Below are 22,072 nucleotides of genomic sequence, written 5' to 3' on the forward strand. Positions count from 1 at the left end.
TAGTTGAAACTAAGACAGTGTTTGAGAAGCTGGATGGAGAGGGTAGAGCGCTCGGATTGTATTCCGGTAGCCCATCGAATTTTGTGCGTCAGAGTGTTTGGTGAAAGGACCTGAGCAGACGGATACTTTGTTTCTCCACAATTGGTTGCTATACGGAACGCTTCTACTGAACAGAGTCTGTTTTCTATGTTTGTACTGACAACTTAAAACCCCCTGCAGGAAGTAGAGTGACGCGGAGTGCGTCAGAGTGTTTGGTGTTGGCGGTCGGCCGTGCAGCTTCATTTTGTCAAAGTTCTGATAACACAGGAGAACACAGTGAACTGCTGCACACCATTTAAGGCTGGTCTTCTAACATCCAGATCATGTCCTTGACTAAGACCGAGCGCCCCTATGTGTACCAGAGTTAATCCAGTGGTGAGGGAGTATGTATGCACAATAATTTTTCTATTCAACTCTGAATTGTGAACCCCACACAATAACAGACACCGGCACTTATTGAAAGTGCTCCGCTGAGCTTTAACAGTGGTTCTATTGTATTGATATGAGAGTGACTGCAGGCCAGGGTGCCTTTGAGTTCTCAGAGAGGAATTGCAATCTGTGATTTGCGTTTGGCCAAATAGTCCGTTACTGAAACAGGGATTGGGAAGTGTTTACTGTGAAGGTTTAAATAGAGCTTTATTTACGGTCCGCTCCTAAACCATGACGTTGTGAACATTTGCACTGCCTTTCAACTATGCCGGGATTACACAGTGGTAAGTGTATGGACTGCAAGTCAGAAATCCCAGACGAATGTATGGGAGGAGGTCTTGCTAAATTGGCTCAGCACAATCACTTACCATCTAGGAATCTTACAGACGGGTCAACCATTATAGACTGCTCCATTTCGTTAACCCACGCAGATCCTGAGGATATGACGGATCGCATGGGTTGGAACCTTAATTCGGATGTATCAATTTTGGCGCCTGTAGTATCCTCAGAATTTGCAAAAAGAGTGGGCCTATCCTTGGGCAGTTCCATTACACAATCCACTCACAAATCTCCTTTTTGCTCATGAGGAATGGAGAAGGTTAAACTTTATAGAACAACTTCTCACCTACCTCTGTCACCTATGTTTAAGGCGGATAGGTTCTCTACGATTTGCCATGGATCACCGCCCTTACCGGATGCTCATACCTTTTTTAACCAGCCAGGGCCAGCCGCCGCATTCTGTTAGTCTTCAATCATGGAGGCAAGGCCAATAAGCAATTCTAAAGAGCAATTTGCTAAGGGTCATAACTTGCAGGTGCATGAGGAGCCCATAGTGGACACCTTTTCTTTTCCGGTTTTGTCTAGGATTCTGGACACTATGGACTGTGGGCACAATATAAACATGTATGAACTAAGAAGTCCGATCCTCACTAAAAGACTTGCTTGCTAAAGTGAACTTTGAGGGTTTTATTGTGGTATTGAGTGCTCGCGGGGCAATTTGCAAAAATGTATTGCTTGGTGGTGTACCGACAGTGAATTCAGTGTCTGCTGCTACCCAAACGGACCAGGCTGATTCTCTTTCATATTCTATCAAAATAACTGAATTTGGAGGCCTTGGTGTGGGAGAGGGGGATTCTTGTCAGCTCTCCCTACACAAGACCCCTAACCCAAATGGTTTATCAGACCTTGATACTGTCCCCTGTCAAGTAATACTAGATGAAGTGTCTGGGCCGTCAGGAGTGACTACCATGGTCGCTTTAGAAGTGCCAGTGGTGGTTGGCCAGAGAAGGAGGAAGAAAGTCTAAGAACAGAGGTTCCCTAAAATGATTACGATCTTTGAAGGCCCGGACTGAAATAGCTTCTGAGGAAGGAGAGGATCACAATTATCAGATTTGGGTTTGATCACCCCCAGGTGGGAGATGTCCGCGAGAGGGCAAGTTTCAGTCATTGAGACCAACACATTTTGACAGTCTGCCCTCCACGGATCCACAAGAAGTTAATAAAAAAAACAGATAACAGCATATCTTAAACCAAAGAAGGCTGAAGTCGCCGAGGTGGTGTTGAACATTTCTTCTCTGTGAAAATGTCTTCTCCGTCAACCTATTCAATTGAATCGGACGAGAAGGCCCTTCAGGCTGCCTCGCTGGGGAAGCTTGATTCTTTGACTCATGTGAAGGTGACAGTAGATGGTGGACCAGTGGCCCTGGGTGCCCATGTGGCTTTTCATCCTGTCCAAGAAACTCAACCCTACTGTTTAATGTTTTGATCCAGTTGGGGAGCCAGCACAATTATTTGGTATGCCTCCCAGAGTTTTAAAAGCATGGAAGAGAAAGGGAAGTTTCTGGCGAAGGGATCTAGGTTTGGGGGGAGGGGGGGTTGTTGTCAGGCTCAGTCAGACTACCTAGGTGTCCACCGGGTGGTTCTACTTTTAGATTACCGGAGAGAGAGAGACAAGGCCCTTGAGGTTGGACTAATGCCTTTGCCTGCTGGTATGGCTCTGCCTTTGGGGGGGATCAGTTGAGTTCTGTATGTTTGAGTCATGCTTTTAAGGTTAAAGAGCTTTATACCCAGAATTGACAATATATTCTGGCTCTTTCCTTATGTTGATATGGTGAAAATAGGCTTAAATTCAAAACTGGTCTATAATTCGGTCATGGCAGAGAGGGAATGCTTTTCCAATATGGGGTATTTTTTTGTCGCAAGATTGGATGCAAGACATCTCAGACCCCCTTACTCAGGGTGTTGATGGTGGTTCCTAGTCTAATCTATGCGGACCTCTAAAGATAAATGTACAATTGGATTATGTGAACAAGACCAATGATGTTTTACCACATAGGAGTATTCATCATGCGACGTACGACTGGTCCCACATTATAAATTCTGTGCACCAACATAATCCATTGCAACGGTCCACTTGTTGAATTTGCCCAGTGAGGTTTGTGTCATGGAATACACGTGGGTTCAGCCATCGCTGTTTGAATGACACATTTTGGTCTGAGATGAATTTAATATGCATACAAGAATCACTCATGCTTGATATCCCCCTAGTCGACGGGTTCACGGTTATCTATGAGCCTGCGAGGAAGGGATTGAAGGGTCAACCATATGGCGATTTAATTATTGCATGGCGTATTTCTTCATGCTCAAATATAGAGAACATATGTGTTGGATGGTCGGACATGTTGGGACGTAAAATAACAGTTTGATCCATCTATGCAAGCTTTTTGAGTGTTGATCGTTTTAAATGTTTATTTTAATCCTGTAACAACTACTTTAACAGTTCTCTTAGCAGCCATTATTAATGTATTTGACTACTATGTCGTGCTACCGAATGTGTTTTTTTTTTTAGAATTTTCTGTGATTTTAATTCTGAATGTTTAGACCCCAGGTGGTATATCCTGGGTCTAATGGGTGTTTCTCTCAATCAGCTAGAGCTCGAGGGTTGCTATTTCATGCCTGTTTAGACAGTCTGGACTTGGTTATCCTAAACAGGAATTTTCAGGATGATGACCCGCCTAGATGCACCTGGTCGAGTGGCCAGCATAAATCCACCTTGGACTTTGCTTTTCTGTCTTCCTGCTTTTCCCCACTTTGTTAAAAACGTTAGTGTAGGGTTTGATGCTGCCAGTGATCACTCGCATCCGAGGGCTGGCTTTGGCGGTATCGGCATAACTGACTCACCTGATCAGCTTTCAGACGCTGTGGGAATAAATCTTAGGAATCACGCAGTTATATGGAAACCTAAATATGCCTATCGGTTTAATGCTAGGATTGTCCAGGATATTGCGGGGGGGGGCTGTTTGTAGATATGTGCCCACATTTATTTTCACGCCTTTCGCAGAGCACACTACTCGCATTGATACCAGCTACGAGTCTTACAAAGGAAAACCGTCCTTTGGTACGTACCCATAGATATAATGCGGAAGTTTGGGAAAAGAAGAGGAAGCTGAGAGGGGAGAGAGGAAAACCCTGAAAACGGGTAGAAACGTGGCACTAGTTATTACTAGGCTCAAATTATCCTACAGGAATTGGGCCATCGTGCCTTGCTCTTACAAAGCGATACAGAAACTATGATTAGGGCTTTGTCCTCTTGACAGACGGTCAATTTTTGAATACTCATTCGAGGGGAGGGGGTGCAACTCTTGTTACATCATCGGTCCATCTCAGGCTAGGAGTGGAAGGACTACTTTAGTAACCTGTACGTTTATGTATGTTGCAAAAACGTGTGTCCAACTGTTAAACTAGGGCTTTCCTTTGGTGTAGAGGCTTGGGATTTACTAGACATTGACTCAGCAGGACTACAAACTGCGATCATGAGGGCTAAATGCTCTAATGCCCCAGGTCCTGATGGTTTATCCAACCCAACATTAAAATCAGCGCCTCTCTTATGAGCAGAGGTTTAACTTCAGCTGTATTGCAATGTTGTCGGACGGATTGTATGTCCAGACAATATACAAAAAGGGTGATAGGGCGATAGTTCCCTTCGCCCTATCACCCTTTTGGATGCCTCGTATAAAATATTTTCTGGATTATTATTCCACGCACTAGAGAGATGGGCTATTGCTGCTAATAAGCTGGAGTGTAATCAATCCGGCTTTCGCAAGGGCAAAAGTACAGCCCTCAATTGTCTGGTGTTACAGCCTCTAAATAACCAGGCGTTTCAAACAAAATGCATAATCTTTCATTTCTTGACATTTCCAAGGCTTTGGATTATGTGGATCGCAGTAAGTTATGGGGGATGCTTTGATCGTGGGGTTGCCTGGAGCCCCTGGTTTCAATGCTGGAATTTCGACATAAAGACTTGAAGAACAAGGTAAGGATGGATAAGAGGTGTGGATATTCAAGGTGGATCACTGTGGTTGGTGGTCTACATCAGGGTTGTGTTCTTGCCCCATTTCTTTTCAACCTCTACATTCTGGGAATTAGGGCAGCACTGGATGGGCCTGGGGCTAATCCCCAGAGGTTGGCCCAGATTAAAGTTCAGTATCTTCTCTATGCAGACTATCTTGTTTTACTTGATTACAAAGCAGTTGGATTACAGAAGTCTCTTCTGCGGGCAAAGAATTTCTTTAGGGATCGCGGCCTGGACATTAGTGTTTTTACCTTTAAACGTAGAAATATCTTATTGGGGAGATCTAACTTTGGATGGTATATTGACGGAAAGAGGCTACAGTTGGTGACTGAGTTTAAATATCTTTGCGTGATCATTAGATCATAGTGGTCAGTGTCGCCACCATGTGACAAATTAAGAATAGGATTGTTTGCAGCGTCTGCTTAACTTTGGATACTTGATAGAAAATGTGGTCGTTTGTCATGGTACCTGCGCTCAAACTTTATAACCAGGTGATCATTTGGAAATTAAGTTGAGGCAGAAGTTAGAGAGGCTAACCTGGATTAGGAGGAGGCTTTTGTATGGAAACCATTTTTGAATCTTCCAGGAGGTACTCCTTCCGAACCACCCAACTCCCCCCCCCCCATTAAAACATATTTTGGGTCTTACTTCACTTAATATGAAGGTGTACTGGAGAAGAATACTTTCCTCCAATAGCCACCATCTTTATTCAATTTAACACGCTGTTTAATCAGGGTAATTGTTTTGTTCTCAATACTTAGGTGAATTCCATGGTGGTGGGTAAATCTATTTCTTTGGAGGATTTAGACTGCAACCCATGCAAGGTCAAGAAACTATTATTTGAAGAAACCAATGAAAAACATGGATAATCTTTGTTCGTACGAAGTGTTAGATCACTTTTCGATGGATATTAAATCATTTTATGTTCCACAGAAATATATATCCAAGCATGCCTCACATCATCTATGAAATTTTTGGTTACGTATTCAATAAAATCTTCTTTTAATTAATGATGTTGCAGGTGGTCGGTCAGGGTTGCCCTTGGCTGAGCGTAGATGCTGTTGCTCTAAATTAAGTGGTGAAACCTTGAAGCACCTCATTATCGACTGCTCAGTTTTAACTGCCCTTCAGGAAGAGCCTTCCTGACACAGGTCAGGAAGATGTATCATTGCTTTGAAAAACTTACCTAAAGGAATCTAGTTCAGGCTGCCCAGAAAGCCAGGTGCATAAAAAGAGTTGGAAGATATCAACATGCAAATTTATATTTATTTATTGTGTGAATTAGTTCACACAAAACAAACTTTACACACATATGCATTATCAAACCACACAATAATTAAGCAGCTAGAAAAGAAAAGAGAAGTCACGACGCGTTTAACACAGAGAAATTTCATACAAAAAGGTAAAAGCAAATTCAATAAATTAGCAGCCTATCATTCGGGTTATTTAATATATTCCACCACAAGTCTTCCCAAGTTAAGTTGAGCCATCCCACGGTGTGCTGTGACCTTGCAGGGCGGCAATACCTCATTACCCTGGGACCTTGAGCCATTGTGCAGTGCACGGTCTTGTCTTCTGAATTCCAAATCTTGCGGAAACTTTGTGGGCATCCTGTTGGACCTCCAGAGATGTGACTAGAGTCTGGAAAGTCCCCTCACCCAAGTGCAGGACCTTGCAAACTACGAGAATCCGACCGAAGATATTCTGTCTTCTTCTGTGCTACTGAAAAAGGCACCAAAGACACAGAGCTGCATCCAGCCTTCCCTGTGATCCTTGCCGCAAAGGTCCTTCTAGTGTCCTGTCTTCTTGATGAAGCAATTTACCAACCAGATTTTTGGCTGCAGATCCTGAAGTCCTCCTGCTGCAAAATCTTCTTCTGTGTTGAGGTACTGTGCCTACTGCTGGAATCCTCCTAGGGTGTCTTCTCTGAAGTCCATGGACCCTAACTAACTTTCAAAGTGAACTACTTACTTGTTTGCCCAGTCTTCCTCTGAACTTTGCCTGCGACTGAGCCCTATTTCACCCTGCCTACAGCTGGCTCCTGAACCACTAGGGTCTCTCTTCTGCCTCCGGGAGAACGCATGTACTAGAATTGCAAAGGGCTGGATAATAAAGGGTCTGCTTGAAAAGTAGAACACATTGAAAAGTGTACTTGAGTGAATAGTTACAAAAAGTTATTACTTAGATATGTTCTGCCATTCTGAAAAGTATATATATAGGATATACTTACCCTAAACAAGCGGTGTCCTTCTTTCCTTAGAAACGGTATTGCCATTCTAACAGAAAGTAGATAGACGGTCAACTTACTCACCTGTGAATTGTCTTTCCCTCTTCCGAAAGTAATACTGTTGGTTTCACTTTTTTCTGTTACGATACTTGTAGGAGTATCCCCAATTGCATCTTGCTTCCCCTGACTTGCCGTTAGCCTGTACAGAATAAGCCTGCTTAGGTCATACTTACCTTTTAGGTTGCTGGTAGCGCCTTACAAAAGTATATATAGGTTTTACTTACCTTGAGTATAACGGTGTTAGCCTAAAATAAGTTAGAGTTATTGCTTTCCTTAGTCTGTGAACTGAAAAGCAACTGTAATTGAATATTACACCAAAAGGGTTTACTTACCTTGAGAATAACTTTTATCCTGAATCAGAGTTATAGGTTTATACTGTTCCTGGAATAGGTGTTCCACTATTCTGAAAAGTATATCGTCTAGTTGACTTACTATGTGATTGCTTGCTGAGCGTCATGGTACAACTGTTAGGGTCTACTATCCTGTATTACTGCAAGCAATCCAAAATTAACTATTGGTTTTGACTTCACTAGAACTACAGTTCGGTGTTCCAAATAAGGTTATATACTTTGGTCTGTGCACCTTCAGTTGTTGCGTTTTTATAATTGTGGTTATGTATAATGTGATAGTACTTACTCCCCCCAAGATTTATCTGGGCCTGCTTGCATTTAAAATAAACCATTTATTTTTACAATACATAGGGCCTCATTACGAGGCCAACCTCGTAACACCCTTTCCGTCACCTTGCTTCCCGCTGCCACAGGGAAATGCCGGTGGCCCAGGAAGTCGGGCCCCAGAAAATGTTTAAGTCCACATTCCCATGGAGTCCTATAGGACATCCTACCTGATGTCTCTAATGGGATATCAAAAAAATGAAAACACAGAACGCCGCAAAGCAGCTGCTAAGAGTAGTCATAAAAGCAGGACTGACTGCATGTACAACAACAGCAAAAAAGGAGAGGACTCGGAAAATAAGATTTTCAGGTTCCCCTCAAGGTTACTCTTTCTTGAGCTATTCATCAGAGTCGAAATGGAACCTATGGTGCCTGCCCCTTTAAGGGCACATATGCGTCGGATTGACACAATTCCGACAAGTGTGCATGAAATAAACGGGGCGTGCCATGGACCACTAGTGCGACCGTGGAGCCCAGACTCAGAGCATTGTGTCTCGTGTGCTCTGTACGCTGGTGGGGAGTGGGCTCACGGGCCTGAGGGGCACACCGGCAACCTGTAACAGTGGCAACGAGGACGTGTGGTCGTTATGACGCAAACCCACAGGGCCAATGCAGTGAGATCTTTGGGGGCATTTTTCTCCGGCCGCAATTTTGTCCACACGTGGTGGTGAGGGTTGTGGCTCCCGATCTTCCACAAACAAATATAACAACAGTACAGTAACATAATGCTCTACCTGCTAAAGCCAAAACACAGGAAACCAATCAGCGAATTGACATTACCTGGGTATAGCCTAAAGATGGCGGTCCGTAGTCGTTGATAAGCTGCCTATACTGCGCAGTGGTCGCTATACTCGTGGATGGGGAGTGAAGATTTCCAGTCACTGGTGGAACAAGAGAGTAGTAAAGCTTGGTTACCAACTATTACAATACAGTATTTCTTGTGTACCATCTTCAGCAAAATAATAAGCTCTTGAGCAAGAATGCTGGCGACATACAGAGTCAATATCGCAGCATATCACTGCCACACAATGTGCAAAGGAATATCATCCCAACTGAACCTCTTGTACCCCTCCACTCCAGACTCCCAATCCTGAAAAAGGCACTGTGTTTCTGGTTTCCAAGTATTGCAAGATTGGGCCTGCCCCTTTCTGTCATTGTGCGATTGTCAATATTCTGTTGCATGCGCCGGGTTCCCTAGGCAGGCATCTGTCCAACCACAGTACATAGTGAAATAATGCCCTTAGCATATCAGAAGCTGCACTGAGACCTCCCTCATGCAGGGGCTCCCCCTAATTTCGCAATAAAGAAGAGAAAAACACACCAGTTTGGTCAGAAATCCATTGTTGGCTCCTTTTGATTAACTTTGATATCCCCCTAGACTTTTTGATACCTTTTTGGACCCGTGCCCTTTTTCTCTGCAGTGGGTTTTAATCTGAAACCCAACCGTTTCGTTTATGGTTTTCATATTGTGCCAAGGACGGCCACAGGCTTAAAAAAGAATGAGTCAGCTGGAAGATTCAAAACATTTTAGGCATAGATGTATCTTAAGTGGTGGCAATTCAGCCTCCCCCAAGTCTCTTTCAGTTTAGGAAATAAAAGAACTGAAGGACTGCCACTTACAAAAACACCCTGATGTAGCCTAGGTTTCAGCCATCTTGTGCACGCACACACATTCGTATAGTTTCCCGTTACTAATGTGTACTTGGCAACTTGTTAAATTCTCGCTACCAATGTTTTGCTCCAAGACCTTTGCAGCACTTCGTTGCGCACGAGCAAGGTTCCAGCTACAAAAATATATTATAAAATGATTAATTTTTTTAAATTCTTATTTTTAAAATAGTAACATTTGTCTAGGATCCAAATGAGATGGGAATGTCATTCCTGAATGGGGCCTTTGCGAAAAAGGCCTCAGCCTCACAGCTGATTTTACACCGAAGGAAATAGTGTTTTAGAGAAATCCATAAGGCAAGATCATGGGAATGGGGTGTGTTGAGAAAAGTGTAGCCAAAGATGATCTCCCTAAAATCGAACTGATCCATACAAAAGACAACATGTGTCGCTGTATAACAACACCTAAAGAGAGGTGTGGAGATACCTCACAAACTGTTTGAGATTTTACACTCAATAGGAACATTCATGTAAGCAGGCCCAAAGGAGAGGGATTTGTGGTCAACTTTAATTGCAACAGAAAAAGAAAGCCCCTTTTTGCATTCAAATGAACCAAGCCATGAATGAGCACCCTCCCCAGAGTGAGGGCTTTTAACGAGGGTCCCGGGGCCTATAATACCCAATCCGGCGCACCAGAGAGGGTGTTCATGCTTTTAACAAGAGCGGCATGTTCATAAAGGGCGAGGGGCGTCGATGCATCGGGTCGTAGCCACCTCTCAACCATTATGGACGAGCCAGCCCAGTGAAATACAAGCACTTCCTCAGCTGTTTTTTTCAGGTAAGAGAGCACTCTTAACTGTCAAAGGGAAAGACCGGTTTCCTTTGACATTTACAGTTCCCTAGCCGTGCAAGCTCAATGAGCCATGCAAGGCTGGGGGTGTTTTGCTTCCCCAGTCTTGCATTTCTCATTGGAAATGCTGGCTGGAGAACTGTATTTATGTGCAAGGGGGCGCTCCTGCACCTCCTCGCACATACAGACAGAGCAGGCTGGAGTGGGGCATCTCGTCACCCACGCTCAGGCCACTGCACGCATGTGCAGGAAGCTTCCCGATTCCTGTTCATGCTAGCAGGGGCTGGAGCGCTGGAGAGGAAAGACCCGCAGCAGAAAGTACGTTCATGTTCATGTTTTTTTAAATTATGTGTATGGATGCGTGCATGCTTGTGTTAGGTGAATGAATGTATGATGATTAAGTGAACGAGAGTGGGATTGCTGATATGTAAATGTTGTTTGCATGTGTTTGTATGTTTATTTAAGTGTATGGATGTGTGTAGGATTGGGTTACGAGTGTGTGCATGATAGATGTTTGTGTGAATGAAACAGAGTGCCTGCTGTGTGCATTTGTATGTTCATGTATTATTTAAATGTGTATGATGCATGTAAGCTTGTGTTAGGAGAGAGTGCATAATGGGTGCTCGTGTGAATGAGACAGTGAGTTCTTGCTGTGTGTATGTTGTGTAGGTATGTGTGTGCGCGCGTTTGTTAGTGCTGATCCAAGCTGATTTTGGCGAGTGGGGGTAGGTTTGTACAACAAAGGCATTTTAAATATGCCTTTGTTGCACAAACCCCCTCCCCACCGTCCAAAATCAGTTCTCCGTCTGAGGTGCTTTGTGGCCATGGTACAGGGATGGTATTTTGTTTAATGGACAGCTATGACAGTAAAAAAAATACCATACATGCCCCCCCCCCCCCCCCAGTGCCTTGCATACACACAATCACTTTGATTGTCTGTGTGTTTGGTGCTGTGGGGCCCAGTGGACAGGCATGGTATTTGTATGGTAAATGTCCAGTACAAAATACCCTCCGCGCCCCCTGGACTCCAGTGCCTGGCCTACACACATAACCACACTGTGTGCATGTGGGAGGATCTCGGGACCCAGGTGTCAGGCGTGTCATTTTATTACTGGGCATCTATGATAGATGTCCAGTTAAAAAAAAAACAACAAAAAGAAAACATGCCTAACCCCAGTGCCCCCAGCACCTCGCATACACACAACCACATTCATTGTGTGCATGTGAGGCACTGGGGCCCAGGGGGCAGGCATGGGAATGCCCAGTAAAGAATGCCAGTCGAGTCCACTGGGATCCTAGTGCCTCACATGCAATGTCAAGCCTGACCCCTAAGCCCCCCAGCGCCCCACATGTACGCACAATTGATTCTGTGCATGTGAGGTGCTAGAGGGCAAGGAGGGGAGGGAAGGAATGACATGCATTAATGGGCATCTGATAGATGCCCAGTAAAGAATACCATGACTGGGCCCTCCAGCACCTCACGCACACACAATTAATGCCTGCCTGTGAGGCGCTTAGGGCCTCAGAGGGTGGGCATGGCAGTTTTTCCTAGGCATCTATGCCAAATAACAAAATGCCATGGCTGTAGCCTGGGACCCCAGCTCCTGACACACATCTGCCCCATTGGCCCCCCAGCACCTTGCAATCACACAATCACATTCATCATTAATGCGATTATATCTGGGTGCAAGACGCTGGTGCACCATGGAGAAGGCAAGGCATTTTGTACTGGGCATGGTTGATAAAGCAAGCATGATAAGTGTTATTTTGTAGCTACACTTGCATTTTAATGCAGCCAGTCTAGCCATTTCTTATTACGGTATGACATTTTATATTGGGCAGCTTTGATAAAGCAATCAGGATCAGTGGTATTATTCGTACTGTGGCATGAACCTTTGTATTAGGCATCTTTGGTAAAAACAAGCATAGGTGTTATTATGTAGCTAGACTGGCATTTCAATGCAGCTAGTCTAGCCATTGCTTATTGCGGTATGACATTTTGTATTGGGCATCTTTGATAAAGCAAGCATTTTAAGTGTTATTATGTAGCCCGACTGGCATTTTAGTACAGCCAGTTTGAACATGTTTTCATACTTTTGCGTGCATTTTTAATGGTAAAGCCATATATTGGCAGAACAAAACATGGACATGTTTTCTTATAGTATTATTACTGGCAGTATGTGCAAAGCATATATGAATATGTTCTTATATGGGAATACTAGGTTATATAATGGTGCAGTCAGCATGAAAATATATGGGCACAGCCAGTGTGAAAATGTTTTATACTGGCACATATTGTGCAAAAGGCATCATGGAAAGGGGTTGGAGAAATGCTCCTGTGCACTGTTGGTGACTTACATCTATTGGATTTTCTCATTAGTTACCCTACAAAACCAATTGCAAACTGATTGACTTTTTACCCAATTTTTCTTAAAAGTGTGCTCTAAAATCCACCATTTGAACCCATTATTTAAAAAAGAATGCTCGGGGGAGAACTCCCCCGATGCCCCCTATATTTGGTGTGGCTCCCTCGCTATGCTCGGTCACTGTGGCATATCTCGGGACATATATTTACCCCCTCCAGTTAAAACAAATTCACCAGCCGCCACCGATTAGTACCCCGGGTATCCGGTAACCCGAGGTGCTGAAAGCGTTGTGTTTTGATTTAATGAATGGGACTCAGCGTGGAGTCCGTTCATTCAAAACACTGTACCATGATGGCCGCCACAAAGATGGAAGATGGGGCTCCTCTTCTCTTTCCATGGCAGCCACAATGGAGCGGGAGCTGAAGCAGCGGTGGCAGATCAAACGCCATAATCAGGTGAGTGAGGATAAGGGGGAGTTGAAGAAAAAGGGATGGGACGGTGGTGGGGGGGGGGAATATGGCAGGCAGGGGAAGCAGCCATCAGGCAGCTCAGAACATGTGCTTCGAGATCAGCTGTTTCAGCCTGCGTGACGAGCAACCTGATGGTTGCTGCCCCCGTGCCGGGTTCTAATGGGTGAGAAAGATATTCAGAAAACTAAAGATTCGAGACATGGAGATTGCCTCAATGTAATTCTGGAGGTGTTAATGGAATATCTCTCTTGAAGTACATATACATTTCAATCAACCATTTGCTTCATTGAGAGGCAGCGCTGGGAGCACAAGAACTATCCCTTTTGAAAAAGGAACATGGTTACATCCACATTTATTAAGGCCCAAGCAGTTGGAAAATCATCACTAGCAACCCAGAACAATTATTTTGAAACTCAAACATAAATTAACAATCCCAGGATCCACACTACCAGCTACACCTCCTCAGAGGTATTCTTCCCTTCCTCTCCTTCCCCCAGAAGCTCACTGTCTCCCGAGCCCTGGTTCTCTCAAAGCTGGACTACTGTAACAGCCTCTATCTTAATCTGCCTGCCTCCACTCTCCGCCCTCTGCAACTCATCCAGAACAGAACTGCGAGACTTGTCCTTGGCCTCAAGCCCAGGGACCGTATCTCTCCAGGACTGAAATCTCTACACTGGCTCCCAGTGGCTGCGAGGAATGAAGTTCAAAACCCTCTGCATTGTCCACAAGGCCTTCTGGGGCCTGGGGCCTAAATACCTTCAACTCTCCCTTCCTAAATATCTTCCTTCCGAGCCCTTCGCTCATCCGTCTCCAGCTCCCTCAGGGTCAGCCGCTTCTCGAAGCAACAAGCTGGGGGTAGATCTCTCTCCGCGGCAGGGGCCTCCCTCTGGAACAGCCTTCCTGCCTCCCTGAAAATTGAGGAGAACCATCTCCGGTTCCGGAAGCACCTCAAATCCTTCCTCTTTGCTTCTGCTTTCTCTCTCCCTCTCCCCTGCTAAATTCTTCACTGAAACTGCACTGAATCTGCAACTGGGCCACTCTCACCGGCCTCGGTCCTGGGCCCAGCCACTCTCCACTTGCACTGCCTCCCTGGCAACCCCTGCACTGCGGGACTGTCTCTGTATCCCTACAGCCCCCCCTTCCCAGCACTTGTCTGCACTTAACTTGCACTTGCCACCAGCTGGCCCTATTTATTTATTTTTATTCTACTTACTTTGTACTGCACTTCCCCCTTCCCCTTCCCCTTGCACTTTTTCCCTTCCCCCTACCCCTGCTCTTGCGCGGTCTGAATGACACCTGGCCTAGTAGGATCGTTGTCTGTCTTCCCCTTGTCCCCCCCCTCCCTGCCTCATCGCGCCTTGAAACACTTGTGTATAGGCGCGTTACAAATGCCATATCATATCAGGATTTCTAAGTCCATGTACATGTAAACCGGCAGGTAGCCCCAACCCCAGGTATTTACGTCATAAGACTTCAGAAAAAAAGTTGATCTTTTGTCCACAGTAAGAATCACCTGCTTAATCTTGATTAAACCATTTTTCAGGCTGTAATCACAAAGTGAAAGAATCAGAGGTTTATGTTTGTATTAATTAGTATTACGAAAAAGAGCTTTTTTGTAACGGACCAGGGACTTCTGTTGGCTCCATACAGGATTTTATTTAAATGCATGCAACTGAAAAGCTTCTCGTCAAGGACAAAAGTATTTCGTCAATCATAAATCCATAATGTTATAGTTGAAAATGCTAGGAACTTGAAACCGTGATTTGTGGGTAAGAAATTATTTTTCAAGCAAATCTAAAATGTACATTATCTACAATAATAACAATTATGAACAAATAAATCAAGAAATCCCAAAACATATATGGAATAGACGTGAGTTGGTGCAGGGCCACATAATGAGTCTAATGGCTTTGATTTTATTAAATTATCATATTCACATCCAAAGTTATGGTGACAAAACCATATTTCTATCTACAGACTTGGAGTGATGTTTCACTCCCATCTTTTTCAAATCACAAGACTAGAAGTGAATAGCCCCCACCTGTTAAGTAACAAGATTGGGGAGGGGTTTGATTATAAAAGAGACTGCACATAGATATGAAAGGATTATTAGGATTCATAATATTAACCAAAGGAGATGGCTAGCTGGAGGAGGAATATGGAGTGATGACCAACACCAACCAAGAGATGGAATTTCCATAGAGGCTGCAAAAAGATGATCCCACTAGAGCGAAGAAGAGTAGTCTATATTGGAAGTCGGACACAGCAGCTAAAGGGAGCTTGCAGATTGAGACGGTCAATACTGATCTCCCAAAAATAGAAAGCAACATTTGCATGTACATAGAAAGCCCCGATATAACTCCAGATTGCCCTATATTATGGTCTACGGTAACTCCCCAGGAGTTCAGTGGTCTGGGAAAAAGTGGATATTATACAATTTGTAGCTTTAATGAAACACAGGGGCAGAGAAGGGTAAAATGTACTCTGTTCTCCGTCGTAGTGAAGTGCGAAGTGAGATTTCATTTCCACAAAGCCCATTGCATTTTTGTATTGAGAGCACTGTCAAAAACGGACAATATTTTGTGCAACTTTAACATCTTAATTTTTTTAATTAAGGAAATATTCAAACGGATTCCAAGTATTCCTGCTGGCATGGGCAGTGTTTTGGGTGATAAAGTAGTCATGCAACTTTATCACCAAACAGCAATTCATTAATAATAATAATGCCAGTGGGAGCCTAGCCATTAAATAGACACTAGAGTGTCTCAGGAACAAGCCGAGCTCTGTACTTAATTGGCAGGAACAAAGGCAACTACAGCGAGGAAGTGTGTCAGTTCGGAAGAAGCCAAAGCAGTGGACATCCTGCAGCACGTGAAGACATCAAAGACAGAAGCCAGCGAGTTTTACCGAGGGTTCCAATCCCTTGCAGATAACAAAGGCAGGCAACAGTAGCAAAGAAGAATCACTCGCAAAATTGCTGTAAACCTGACAGTTGATTGTTGGACAATGAGTAACAGAAGTAGCACTCGCGTATGAGTGAAACTGCTTAAATAACACTTATTGAATATTGAACTATATATAAAACTGCAGAAATACTAAATCGCATATACCTGAAAGTGATATACCTCAAAGTGATTCTAACGTGAAGTCTAACTGGAGAATCATTTGTAAAGCAGCAGACAGCATTGTAGCATCAATTTTAAGTGACTGAACTTTAAAGATTGTAAGTTCCAGGAAACAAATAAGCATTGCCCAAAGACAAGGGTGGTGCAAGCATCGCCCAAAGCCAAGAGTGGTGCAAGCATCGCCCAAAGCCAAGAGTGGTGCAAGCATTGCCAAAAGCGACTAGTAACAAGGCATACAAGCTACTGTGGCTTACAGGAAGAGTAGGGGCAGATGCAATATTTTCAAAAGGTGAAGCTTGTTGATTGTGATTGTTCCATAGAATTAACGCTGGAATGAAACCTCACATTGCCAAAGCCAAAAGGAAGAAAGTTAGAATTACATCCTCAAGGGTATTTGGAGCTGTTGTGGCAGAAAGACAAGAGTAGCAAAGAGGCTGCCCTTCTGGGAGGTGAATGTTCAGAAGAAGAGTGCCTTGCTTGCATGGAAGTGTTAAAGAGCACTAATGTGAATGTTCTCTTTTCTGAAAAGTTGTTGAAAGTCACAAAACTGCAAACTGTGAACTTGGTTGTCAGTAGATCTAGAACTTCAAAAGCATTGTGGGTTGTGGAAATCTATCAGGCAGGCAACTAGGCCCACATGGTGAATCCTTGTAGAGGTAGGCCTGGTATGAGAGTAAAGCACGTAGAAGTGGAAGTGCTGTGAAGTTATCCTGACAAAGATATAAAGTGTGATTTAAGGTGTTGAAAGGAGAGCTAAGAAAAGCGGATATCAAGAAGCTGCGTTTCTTTCAATCTTATAAGTTGTGGCAAATCATCCTGACCAAGCATATCATTGATGCTATTTGATGGACTGAAAATATGATTCAAGGAAAAAAGAGGAATCTTTCTTTTGTTGGACATTGGATTATTGGAACTTTCTTTTGGCATATTGAAGGAGCAAAGAACTGTGTTGGAACTGTGTTACAAGCCCGGACTTCCAATGTTCAACAAAAAGAAATAAGGAAATGAAACCAACTTAAAACCCGAGTTCACACAGGTTATAAAGAGAGACTGAATATTACAAATGCAATTATTATTGTGAATGGCCATATATTTTCTTGTGTATTTATGTACGAGTGTGAGGTACAGATATCTTTTGTTAAGAGCGTTTCCTTTAGTTTGTTTTAGGCAGGGAAATCCTCGATAGGGTAGGGATAGAGAGGAGTTTATTGAAACTTATGATTTAATAAAATGGCATTTATTGAGAAATCCTTCTAAAGGTTTTCCGCCTAACGTTTCTGACACCTCACACTACCCATTACAAAACCAACCTATTCCAGGTGTATCAAATGGGGTAATATCCCTTCCAGGAGTGTGGCTAAAGCTCTGGTGTATACATTTTCATCTAGATTCAGGAGGGACAGTGGACGATATAACGTACAACTACCGGAGTCTCTACCGTCCTTCGGAATCACAGAGATCAAGGCCCTGCCGAACGATGCCAGGGAAACCCCTGGCTCCACTATGTGGTTAAGCAACTTCACCACGTGGGGAACCAGAACCCCAGCAAACCTTTTGTAAAAACCCCACTGTGTAGGTGTCTTCCCCTGGCACCCTACCATTGGTCAGCCTGTTGATAGCACCTAGCACTTCCGCTGTAAAGGGAGACTCAAGGGATGCAATTTCCTCTTTGCGTAGCTGCACTACCTCCACCTGCCCCAGATATTGCTCGATCACCTCCCAGCGCATGTCCCCTTCACTGCTATACAACTCCGCATAACAATGCCCTCTGGGGTGGCCATCTACTGCCCCATTGTCACTTGAACACCCCATACCGCACCTTCAGCTCTTTGCGCCCTCAGCCTCGCTGCCAGCAAAGCATCAGCGTGGTCTCACTTTTTCGTAAAACAGAAATTTCAGTTTTCTGATGGTAGCTGCCATGCCTAGTTCTTTCCACTCTAACCTCTTATTTTGTAATGTTGCTAATTCATTCTCCCTGTAGTCCCCAGCCTCATGCAGCCTGCCATCCGTTTATACAATTTCCCAGCGGAGCCGGTCTTTCCTCAACCTGCGCTCACGCTTCTGCATGGCTCCTTCACTCATCATTAGCCCTCTCCAGGTGGTTTTACCCACTTCCCATACCCTATTTGTCGGCACCTCCCCGGTGTAATTTCCCGGAAAATATTCTTTCACTGCTTGAGTTAGTGGTTTGGCAAAGACCGGGTCTCACCACAGGAAGTCATTACATCTCCACCGAATGTTCCCTTTATTCATCCCCGCTAAGTCTAGCTCCATTCTCACCATATCGTGGTCAGACCAACATCTCGTAACTTTGCACTGAGAGTTCCCTGTCCAGCAACAGGCAATATATTCTTGTGAAGGTTGCACGTGCCCCCGAGTAAAACGTGTATCCCATCTGGCCAGGATGCAACACCCTCCAAACATCGGTCAAACCTCTGTCTTCCAGGGCCCTCCTAAACGGGTCTCCTCCCACTTGCTCTGCCCTCACTTGCACTTCTCCCTTCAGTTGAAGTCCCCACCAGCTACGATTAAACGCAGTTGCCTGCCCATTATCATGGCCAGGACCTCTGCATTGAATGCCTTCGGATCTTGATTGTGGGTGTATACGGACACAAACATCCCTCAAGTCCCTTCCAACACTCCCGGAACTAAAGGCAATGCCCCCCCTACCTCCCAATCAGGGCCACTTCCTCAGTTTGCATCAGCCAGAGACGCCTATGTAACAGTATGTCAGGGTTTTTGCTCACTTGAGATTTACTGTGCGTCGAGGTTGATGGAGTGCATCCTCCGATGGATTCTGATGGTCTTTGTATGCCGGAGATCAGGGCACGCTTCTCCTGAAGCAAGTCTGCCAGTTTAATGAAGAGAACAGGCAGAATAACCCCTAGAGCAGTTTAAAGAGCAGGAAAAATCCAACCTTGGCTCGATCAGTGGCATAGAAGTGTGGTTTAAAGGTAAATTGAGCCACGCAAGCATCTAGAAAAGTATTGTCTTTGGTGAACCATCATATTTCTCAATTATTGATCCTGTAAAAGGCGACTCCTGGACCAAGACATCTCTTGTCAGGACCAATTGTGTTAACACAGCATTTTCAGTGGCAAGAGGGAAAGTACTGTGACACAAGGAACCCGGCAAAGGCAAACGGCATAAGCCAAATGGGAAAACTAGAAAGGAAAGCGAGCTGAACTAGGCAATCACATACCTAGTGTTGAGACGCGATGCGGCCGTCTCCAGCACTGATAGTTGTTTGTGATACCCGGAAGTGAGGAGACATCCAAGATGGCCGCCTAGAAAACTAGACAAACAATAGGTTGAATGTGCTGCAAATGGGACCAAGATGGAAGGCACAGTATTACATATTAAACGAGGAAACAGGTGCCAGGAAGACCATAGTGACCAAGATCGGCAGCGCATGACACAGTATCCCTACTCCACCTTTTTTTTCAGCACACCTGACGAGTAATATGCAGGTCTTATCCCTCCACCACTCAGGGGCCTCTCCCCCCCCACCCCCCGGCTTTCAACTGTGTCTCCTGCAGAAACAACACATCCAGGCCGACCCTCAAAAATTTACAAACAGCAAAGACCTTTTGGAGAGGTAATTGCGCCCTTTCACATTCAGCATACCGATTGCATTATATTCTCTCCCCTCTGTGCCCAATTGTGCCCCTTCCTATTCCTCTCTCGTTGTGTACCCCAACGCTTGTCCTCCCATCCACTTCAAGTATTTCCCCTACCGTCATCCCGCCGCCCCTCCACCCGCACAACAGTATGCATTAACAAAAACCTCCAAACTGGAGTCGCAAACCACCATTCCCATTTTCGAGATGCCCTCTTTGAAGCGAGGGCCACCAGAGGGCTACTCCTACCCGCTGGAGATCACAGGCTGGTCACACCTGCCTGCCAACCCTGCAGGGTGGGACACCATTTTGACTCCAGATGCCCCTTGGGCACAAGTCATGACTGTTTGGTTGGCGAGGGTCCACTCAGCTTCAGCAACTTTCTGCCTCCTTTGCCCCTTTTACATCTCGAAAGTCCATCATAGTGGAAAGTCTCTCTTGAGGCGGTCTGCGTGGGCTAGCTGCCTGACGCCCCTCCGGCTAAGCCTTCCATTAGGTGCTGCAGGACTTTCTCAGCTTCCTTGGCACTGGTCACTCTATATTCTTCCCCTTCCCTTTCGAAGAACAATGAGAAGGGGTCGGCCCACCGATATTGGATCCCTTTGTCCGTCAGCCATTGTGTTAATGGGCGACAGTCCCTTCTTCGCCCCAACATGAAGCCAGATAGATCCTGAAAGAGCTTTGCTTTGGAGCCCATGTACTCAATTTCCCGTGCCCGTTTTGCTCTCATCGGCATCTCTGTTATTTCCCCTGTAGTGGAGAAATGTCACTTCAATGGAGCGCAGGTCACCTCCAAATGCTCTCCCCTCTTTGGGCCCGCTCGATCTCCACCATTTTGCCTCCCTCGGATTGGTAAATAAGATTTACAATGTCCTGCACCTTCTTCCCCAAATGGATGGGCGTCTCATCCTCCCTTCCCGCCTGTCCAATGATCAAAAGGTTGTTTCTACGCTCCCTGTTCTCTAGTTCGTCACGCTTTAGGGCCACCTCTTTTCTGAGCTCCAAATCTGTCATCCAGGCATTCAATTTCATCTGCATTCATTTGCGTATGCTTCAGGCCCTCCGCCATCCCCTCGCAGCTCTGTGATGGACATCTGAATTTCGTTGCAGAGGGCCCGGAGTTCCTCCACTATACCCGCAATGTCCCCCTTGATCATGGCCCCCTCCATGGTGTGCTTAACGGCGGGTACACTGGCCACTGTTTCTTCCTCCTGTCTCTGGAATTTTTGGAGCGATGCAATTCCACCTTCCCCTTCTCTACAAGGCATCAGCCCACACCGCTCCTGAGCCTTTTTCACTTTGTCATCCCCGTTTTCCAATGTGGTGGGTCTCCGACCAGTTGAGTCTCCAACTTTAGATTGACGTAGAGCCCGCCACTCACTACGACCACCTTCTCTCTCTCTGGGCCGGGGACCATGCACGCTCACCACCTGGTCCCACCAGCCGGCCGTGACAATCCCGCCTTTGCAGATCCAGTCTCCTCTCGACGCCTCACCATATGGGGCCACAAGGTACTCTCCCTGTTGCAGGCCAGAAGGAGCTCCCCTCAACAGCTACTCTGTCGTGCACTCCTCTGCCCTGCTACTCTGTAGTCCCCAGCTGGCTTTCTGGACAATCCTTGTAGTCTATTCCTTCCCCCTCACTTGGTGCAGCTCTTGGCCTTTTCTGACACCCTCCATCTGGGTACGGGGGGGGCGGAGTAGACCTGTGTACACAAGGTTAGTGGGCCAATGATTATGCTAGTGCTTAAAATAACAGTCAATATAAAACGTTAAAATACATTTCTTAAAGGGGTCCCTTGAAATGATGACACAAATTAGATCTGAACTACCTTTAAAGGCAACTGCAAAGAACCTTATATGTGCTGCATTGGCAGCCCATAAAGCTACCGAGGCAGAGGTACTATAACGGTGTGCGTTCGTGCAACAAGCTCGTGGCAGCTCTAGGTAGTAGCAGTGTAGCCATTGTACCATGTGGGTAGCGACGTACTCCCTTAGAAGAGCTAAAATGGCTACCATGGGTTTTGTTTTGTGATTTAGCCAGGGCTTTAAGTGGGCCGGGGCTGAGCCCCGGCAGTCTCCAGAAGGCGCTCCTCGGGCAGCCTGTGTAGCGGCTGCACGGTTACACAAGCTGCCTGCAGGTGTGAGCACTTCACAATAGAAAAAAAGAAAAGGCATTGCCTTTTCTTTTTTCTAAACCGAAGTACTGTACTGACACCTGCAAGCAGCAGGTGTAACCTTGCAATGCAGGCTG

The 22,072-nt window shown here is 45.2% G+C and overlaps 1 protein-coding gene across 2 annotated transcripts in view; it reads right to left on the reverse strand.

Annotated features, from left to right (window-relative positions):
- CDK2AP1 (cyclin dependent kinase 2 associated protein 1) overlaps positions 1-22,072 on the reverse strand; it is a 132,101-nt gene that overhangs the window by 58,585 nt on the left and 51,444 nt on the right. For both annotated transcript variants that reach the window (XM_069619666.1, XM_069619665.1), the window contains exon 2: positions 8,561-8,661. In XM_069619666.1, the coding sequence (XP_069475767.1) occupies positions 8,561-8,661 (101 nt within the window). The remainder of the gene's footprint in view (positions 1-8,560; positions 8,662-22,072) is intronic.

Source organism: Ambystoma mexicanum, chromosome 10 (assembly GCF_040938575.1).
Source record: "Ambystoma mexicanum isolate Mex_15411 chromosome 10, UKY_AmexF1_1, whole genome shotgun sequence".
NCBI lineage: Eukaryota > Metazoa > Chordata > Amphibia > Caudata > Ambystomatidae > Ambystoma > Ambystoma mexicanum.